At 36.8% G+C, this 8,816-nt stretch overlaps 1 protein-coding gene across 1 annotated transcript; it reads right to left on the reverse strand.

Annotated features, from left to right (window-relative positions):
• Positions 1-457: 457 nt before the first annotated feature.
• Positions 458-1,373, reverse strand: LOC104801759. Its single transcript, XM_010525104.1, has 2 exons — positions 954-1,373; positions 458-874 (listed from the first exon to the last, which is right to left on the reverse strand). Exons 1-2 carry the CDS (start codon positions 1,371-1,373, stop codon positions 458-460), a joined length of 837 nt encoding a protein of 278 aa, XP_010523406.1.
• Between the last annotated feature and the right edge of the window lie 7,443 nt (positions 1,374-8,816).

The raw sequence follows: 8,816 nt of genomic DNA on the forward strand, positions 1-8,816 counted from the left end.
GGTGGGGAGGGAATAACGTTTTAGGAAAGTGAAATCACGCCTAGAAGATTATGTCCGGGTTCTTACGTTTTTATTTCGATTTCATTGATTTTGTTGTTCTTTCCCGCTGTATCCAGACCCACATTTATATTTACAATGTTGATGGGTCTCCTCTTCATGCCTGCACAACACACACGTTTTACTCCGTCTGAAGCCCCCACCTCCGCAATCGATCCCTCGTTGGTAAGCGTTGCTACATGACCTGCCATAAATGGAAGGAGTTCCTTGGTACAGCTTCCCAGAACCAAACAATGTGGTGCCACGGGACTTGAGGTTTGTACGCTTGGATCATGCTCCAGGTTTTAATGGCTGAGAATCTGCGCTTGAATTCATCGTTGCCCTGCTTCCATAACACTTTGTCCTCTCCCAAATATGTGCTTGGTGTTCCCGTCAACGAGAATAGGAAGTTTTGGATTCTTTATGTTCTAGCTGTTGGAAGAGACCAACCTCCATTCGCGACCGCGGCTGCCACCTTTGAGTGTCTCGACAGCCTTAGCAATCTCGGTCTAAGCTCCTCAATGTGATCAATCAGTGGTCCGTGTGGTGTCCAATCGTCAAGCCAGAATTGTGTGGATTGCCCATCTCTAACCTGCATCTTGATAAAGGAACGCGCCTTGTCCTTCATCGACAATAACTTCCTGAGGTTCCAAGAAGACGATGTTGTGGTCTTTGTGTCCCAAAATCCACGTTCCTTGAAGATATTTAATCGGGTCCAAGCCACCGATTCCCCCTTCTTCCTTTGGTAAGTAAACTGTTTCCCATGCAATCCTCGCGCTAACTTTGCGTGCCTCGGTATTTTTCCAAAGGAATTTGGAGCATAAGCTGTCAATTTGCGCTAGAACAAACTTTGGCAACATGAATATCATGCTCCAAGAGTTAACTAGCCCATACACAACCGATGAAATAAGTTGTACCTTCCCGACATAAGAAAGGCATTTAGAGGCCCAATTCTCAAGCTTACTCTGAAGTTTATCAATCAATGGCATGTATTCCTGCTTTGTGAGCCTCGATGAACTTAGCGGAACCCCAAGATGTCTCACTGACAATGCTCCCAAACACAGTCCCAACAAGGCAGCAATGTTGGTCTTTTCGTGATCGACAACCCCATCAATGTATATTTCCGTTTTTGTTTTGTTCATATGAAGCCCTGACAATTCCCCAAACCCGCATAAAATCCTCATAATTTCAGTTAAGGAGCCAGTGTCGGCGCTAGAAAAAATCATCACATCGTCCGCAAATGATAGGTGAGTGATGGTTGGGTTGCTACAACGAGGGTGCAGCTTTATAAGATTGCTCGCAGCCTCTTTGTCCAACATCCTCGAGAGCATCTCCATGGATAGTATGAATAAATACGGTGATAATGGATCACCTTGACGCAAATTCCTTTAAAGTAACCAGCCAGCGAACTTGGTGGTTGTTAGACATGATCTGATCCAATTGATGAAGGTTGTCGGCAAACCCAAGGCAGAGAGCAACATGATAAAACCCCAGCTAAGTGTATCAAATGCCCTCTTTATATCTAGCTTTATCATAGCACTGCTTTTTCCCTTTCTGTTATAGTCACGCACAAGCTCTGTAACTAGTAGGACATTTTCCAACATTAGCCTTCTTTTGACGAAAGCCATTTGATTTTTTGAGACAACCTCATGGAGAACCCCCCTTTAATCTTTGGGCCAGAATCGAGGATATTATTTTGTAGATAACGTTACAACAACTTATCAGTCGGAAATCTGATAAAGCCACTGCCCTTGGTTTCTTTGGCACGAGCGAGATTATGGTGGCGTTGATTTGCCCGAGCAGTCTCCCTGTGACAAAAAATTCTTGAACAACTACGACTAATGTGTTCCCAACAACTGCGATCAAACAACAAACTTGAGTGGCAGATCGTAGAGATGTCAATTTTTGCTTGAGACTCGAAATTCGGCCCCCGCAATTCAAAAAATAACAATTTCAGATCAAAATATTTTATGTTTGAATTGTTTTGATTCTATCAAATAAATTCAAATTCAACGTAATCGCCGACAAAGAGATAATGGAAAAGAACTAAGTAGAATGAAAAAAAAAAACAAAACGTGAAAGCCAAGGAAAGTTTCACGAAGACATATTAGAACACGTGACTTTTGTTTATATTGCGGTGTCCTTTCGGCCATCTTGTCGGCCCCAGTTCAACTATCTTTTCATAATTTTGTAAAGAAAACCTTAAACATTCGAAAGTAAAAATAAAAATAAAACAAGTGGGAGAATATAATAATATATCACAAGAAAATAATGAGTCTAATTGTGATCTGGATAATATATCTAAGTTATAACAAATGAAGATGTTCAAGAAAAAAACAGATTCCAATTGAGAAATTAATTCTAGAGTCCAAATCTCTATTTTTTTTTAAATTTTGTGTAGGATAATCGGATATTGAATCAGAATTCAAAATAATATCATGACACACAAAAACGTGTGTGGATATTCCGACGATTGAATAATTTATTTAATAAAACATTGTCATCTCACTAAATTGTTGTTTTAATAGCGAATAATTTTTTGCTTTAAAAATAAATATCTCAACTTTTTAAATTGTGTCAAATAGATACTTCAGCTTTTATTTTAACAAAATAACGCTCTAAATGTTTGGAAATGTAGTATTAAATTAATCTCTATCACGAAAGAAATTTCCAGCCAAGATCCTTACACATTTCTTCCAAAATAACTAAATTGATTTGCGTCTTAGTTGAAAATTATTATTGATTTCAAGAATTGAAATATTAATTTGATACAATTTCAAGAGTTGATATTAATATGATATATTTTAATATTTAAAGTATTATATTGTTAAATTAAATGTTACGTCTTGAAAAGGTTGAGTATTTGCTATTTATATGAAAATTTCCGTCTCAGATAGCGAAAATTAAATTGGCCATTTAGTGATTGCTATAATACATTAGCATTTTGAATGAATCAACATAAAAATGTCGTTGAATACTCTCCGCTCCTGTTAAAAAAATATTGCATTATCTTTTTAGCTTCTTATAATTATAATTTGTCGGCAAAGAGTAAAAAAAAAAAACTAATGGAACGCTCCTTTTTAAGTTTGCCTTTGTTTAAAATAATTTCAAATGATTAAAATGCAAAAAATAAAGATTCTCACACTAAGAATTCAGAAAATAAAATGCGAAAGCATTATGTGTAGGGTGCCAATGGGTTGGTCCGGTCCGAGTCTGCACTCGTCTCGAGGGTTTCGGGTTCGGTTCGATCTAATTTTTTTTGAGTTTACATAACCAAACCCAAAATTCGATCCTATATATTTCGTACTTAGCTCGGTCAGACCGGATCGGATCGGTCCACTCAAATTGTTTTGTAAAGTTATTTTTTATTAAGATTTTCTTTTTAAAAAATATTGGTCCTTCAGACCGCTTGAAGTCCCATTTGAGTGTCCGATTTTTTCGAACTAAAAAATTTAGGCCCGAAATTCGCTATTTTCGAATTGGGGCGGATCGGACTTCGAACCTCTCCCTAAATTAACACTCCTAATTACGTGGACTTAAAAAAAAGAGAAAAAAGAAAATTCGAGAGGGTTGGTTGAGAGCCTCGCGGTTTCCCTTCCACCAAACCCTAGCCACTGCCGTTTGACCGATGCAGCCGCTCTCAGCTGGCTCAGCCATTGGTCGGCGGAAGGCACCAAACTCACTCACACAGATTCTGTTCAGACAACAATTCAAAACCTAAATCAATCAAATGCTTCAGACAAGTTATGTTCTTAACAAGTTCCAACAAGAATGGATTGGAATCTTTGGTTGAAACACTAGTAATATCAGCAACAAGACAGAATCCGCCAAAAGATCTGGTAATTACCGAGAGAGGGCAAAGCTCAAGTACCCTTTTGCCTGAAAATGGAATCTAAACATGAGCTAGATGATCATCAAGACAGTAAAAATCGAAATCACTGCTAGGATCAGAACTGTTACAGCATGAAAACTTTACTAGATCAACAGTTTCTCTTGATCTTCGAGTTTATTACAACGAACCCACAAGATCAAACAGCTTGAGAACACGAAATTCGATTCAAACACAGAGCGAGCGCCAACAGATCGAGTTCGCCATAAAAGAAAAGCTCGAGGGGGACAGCAAAAGACGAGAAATTTCGAGCAACCCAAATCAGGAAAAGAGATTAGAACACGAGAAAACATCTTAGTGTAAGAGAATTGCAAAAGCAGAGTACAGGGAAAGGCGGGGAAATCGCGAGAAAATTCTCCAATCGAACTGCAAAAGCAAAGTAAATATTCTGAAACCAGAAAAAAATTTCTCTGCCATCACCTTCGATTTTTCGGCTCCTTTTCCTTGAATGAGGAAAAATTAAAATTCTGAGAAATAAATAAGAGAATGTACAGTGAAATGACAATAGAACCGATCTTTCGTTATCGAAATAAAAGTGCTAATATAATGTTTTTTTTTGTGGTATTTATCGGTTTCCATTGGAAATTATGGTTTTATTTTGGAATTTTAGATTATATCTATTCGATTTCATAACCAGCGAAAATATGATATTCCACGGATAATTAAAAAAACACAACTTGATAATCATGGAAAATAAGGTGACTAAGAAAAAACAGGGGGTGAAAAAAATATAAAATCTAAGAGTCAGTGAAAGTAAAATTTTAAGATATTTTTGAACTCTAAATTTTAAATGTTTTTAATTATTTTTGAATCCATAAAAAACCTTCAAATATACTACTTACATAAAAAATATTCGACTTAAAATTCATTATAAAAAAATATCAACTATTAATTTTAAACAAAAAAACCATCAACTATAATAATTATTTAAAAACAAATTTTTATTTTAAATTTGTTATTAAAAAGATATCAAATATTAATTTAAATTAAAAAATTCATTATCTATTTGAATTCTTTAAAAATATTTTATTTTAAATTTCTTATAAAAATCTAGAATAGAAAATTTAAATATATATATAAATATAATATAAAATAAACAAAATTAAAATTAAAATATTAAAATAAAAGAAATATGGTTTAAATATTACAAAATAAAACTAAAATTAAAATTAATTGGCACTACGAGTTTCTTCGTCCTCACTGGTCCCGAGATTACATGCTCTAGTTTCAGCTCCCGAACTTGGCGACGTGTTGTGAAGTGGGCGATCACCTCGCATAAGCTCAACAATTTGTTCGAGATTACTCACTTGTTGCCTCGTCGCCGCAAGTTGTTGTTCGAGTGTCTCGATCCGCCATTGTTGTTCGAGATCACTCTGCATATCGGGAGGAATTGCAACACCGAAATCATCAAACAAATCTCTCTGCGATCCGCCCAATCCATAGATGCAGCCCTTATTTGGAGAGACCGATTGATAAAATATTTTAAATAAATTTAAAATACTAAAATTTAGTATTTATAAAAAAATTATTAAAATTTTACCTCCACATAACAACAATCTTGATCCGTCGGAGAGAGACCGGATGAAGAACTTGCTGAGTCGCCAACATTTTGCAAGAGTTGGGTAAGTTTTTGGGTCACCGTACTTACAATGCGTTCCGCACGAGGATCGACATATGTTCCATCAGACTTTTTATGTATCTGAATGACCAACTCTACAACTGATGGCGTTCTCCCCATTTTTTTCTCCTAATATATATATATATTTAAAAAAATATTAACACAATAAAAATTAAAATTATAAAAATTAAATAATTTTTAAATGATACCATCTATTTTTGCCGCTTCTTGAATGATTTAGAACCGCAGGTATGACGATGAGGGCCTTCACACTCGATTTTTTGGGTCAGACGAGTTTGTTTGCCTTCGAACTCTTGTTCTTGAAATTAACCGAATTCCAATGCGAAACAAGCTGTTGATGCAAGTCATTTGTTGCCCAATCTGGTGTCAGTCGTCCATGCAGCTGATGGCGACGTTTGGCGTTGCTCATCATTTGTTTCAATCGCTGCATGCCGAGCTGGTTGAACTTTTTATAAACTTTATTCCACCGAAAAAAATTGATTTATAAAAAACCAGAGTTATTAATAATTTTTTTATATTTAATTAAATTTAAAAAAAATTACGATGAACGAATGCCACCAAGCACGTTTCAGTTAGTCGGGTACTATCGTCCAACAGTAGTAGAGTTGAGAAAAATTAGACGTTATTATTGACGTAAATTTTTTCCTCAACTCTTTATCATTAACCCCAAATCTAATAATTACATTTTTATTAATAATAGTTAATTATATAATTAGAACAATAATTTAAATAAATTAATTAAAAAATTACCATAATGTCACGTCAAGTTCAGGGTCAATGAACGGGACCGTGCGAGTGTCGAAGGAGTTTAAAATCTCATCTACTTCCTCCAGAGTTATTTCTATCTCTGGAAATAGTGGTGGTGCATCTGGCAGATCCGAAAGACGAGAAGGTGGTGGCGGCGGTGGCGGCGGCGCTCTAGAAGAATCTGCCAATAATCCACCGCTAAATTGAAAACGCCTACGAAACTGAAAAAAATAATATTTAGTAACATAATAAACATAAACAAATATTAATTTAAACATAATCAGTATATTACCATCTTTTTGTGATTTTTTTCCGATTTTTTTTTTCTGATTTTTTTTTTGCTCTCGTTTTTTTTTCCAACTTTGGTTGAGTGAGTGGGAAGAATGGACGCTGAGTTTATATAAATGAAATTTCCAACGGATATCCGTTGGAAATCTGTTCACGTATTTAATTTTCTCTAACAATTTCCAACAGACACCCGTTGAAAAGTACAATTCTAACGGACATCCATTGGAAAATGTCTGGATTGTCTGGCTAGACGCCAGGTGCGTGGAACGGATTTAATGTTTCTGAAATTCGAAGGATGCCCATTGTGAAATGTATTCCAACGGGTGTACGTTGGAAACTCATTGGAATACTGGCGATATTCGATCTCCGCGACGTGGGAAAAAGTATCGGCGGATGCATGTTGGATAATTCCAACGGACATCCGTTGGAATTTTACAATTTAAAAAAAAAATTCTTCAAAATATAAATAAATATGAAAACAATAAAAAGAAACAAATCTACATAGAATCTTCATCACTTTCATCATCCGGAGTCGTATCATGGTCTGATACGAATTCATCGATATCGTCTTGTACGTTTGACGAATCATCAAATAACTCGTCGTCTATGTCGGGAAGTGCAAGTGTATCGTGTAATCATCTAGTTGGATAGTGTTGGTTTAGTGCTCTATGATGTACTGTTTATGAGCTTTCTTTAGATACATTCGATGTATTGATACTTTCTATGGTTTTATGAGAGTATTTGATTCATTACATGTTCTTGCATACTAGATCTGTTATGAAATCCATGTATCATTATGAATGATACTAAACTCCCTAGTCTTGTGTCGTTATGGGAATAACGACATAATAAGACTAGTATGATGTGTGATTGATGATCATAGAGATGATCATAGATATTGGATACGATCACAGTCATAGGTATTCATTGGAGAACGGAATACTGGATTGACCCACATGAGATTGTCACATGGACTAGCGTCATGACTTGAATCTCATATGGCGGTTCCATGATTGGATCCTAAGACCTGATATCTACGGAATCCAACATGAGGAGTTGCGTGCCTTGAATACGTCAAACGTCCTGCGTAACAGGAGGACTATAAAGGCGTGTATCAGGTACAAAACGAATCATGTACTGGATTGTAGATAGTCAAGACGGGATTTATACCTCTCGTAAAAGAGAGAGATATCACTGGGCCCCTCGTGTGAGCGAGACTGTAGAAATGTGTGGCCACACTATAGACGAACATCGTCTATTTCAGACAGTCGAACTCAGTGAACGAGAAAGCAGTCGAATCAGATAAGGTGGCTTGTCCATGCCTTATGTTCGACATATGATATCATGATACAAAAGGATCATCAACCGGAATCATCTCTGGCATTCGTAAAGATCACGAACAAACTCTATTCGAGATAGGTAGTCATAGTGTCTTACTAGAGACTGCCTATGACTTGTATATCCGAAATAGAGATTTCGGGTTATACTGCTATATCGAATGAGCCTACAGGGTCACACACGCAGGGAAGGACAAAACGCACGAGAAAAATGACGGAAAAACCAAGACGAAAGAGTCTGGAACGGACGGACCAGAAGTCCAGAACGGACGGTCCGCCGTGCTCTATGATGTACTGTCTAAGTCTCGATATTTCTCGGTGCACATATCGAATAGAGATTCGAGTCCTAGCAGACAAGTTCCAACCATTGGAATCCATCCCGTGGTGTGGATACGTGTAGAGGGCGAGGTATTCTTCCTGCCTTTCGTGATCAGACGTGTTCTTCGATTGATACAGGCCCCGGATCGATTGAGGTAAGCGTTCTAACGTTTCTACGATTCATTAGAAGCATGGTTCTAGGGTTTATTAAATTTTTGTTTTATATCCGCTGCGTAAACTCTAGAATCGGTCTGTTAGGAATAGGATTCGCTCTAGAGATCCCAGGAAACCCAACAGTGGTATCAGAGCCTGGTTGCTCTGTTTTGATTTCGTAGAACCCAATCACCCACGTTTTACGATTTGAATTGTTTGAATCCATGTTTGCTTTGATATCTATGCATGTTTGATGATTGAATCTAGTGTAGATTGCATGTTTCATGTTGCATAGAGTGCAAGAGTTCGAATTTTGGGTTCACAGGAGAATTCGGATCAGTTTCGGGTCTGAACGGGGCCGAGAACGCGAAAAACGTGATCTGATCACGTGACCAAACCCTAGACCGTC

Source organism: Tarenaya hassleriana, unplaced genomic scaffold (genome assembly GCF_000463585.1).
Source record: "Tarenaya hassleriana unplaced genomic scaffold, ASM46358v1 Cleome748, whole genome shotgun sequence".
Lineage (NCBI taxonomy): Eukaryota > Viridiplantae > Streptophyta > Magnoliopsida > Brassicales > Cleomaceae > Tarenaya > Tarenaya hassleriana.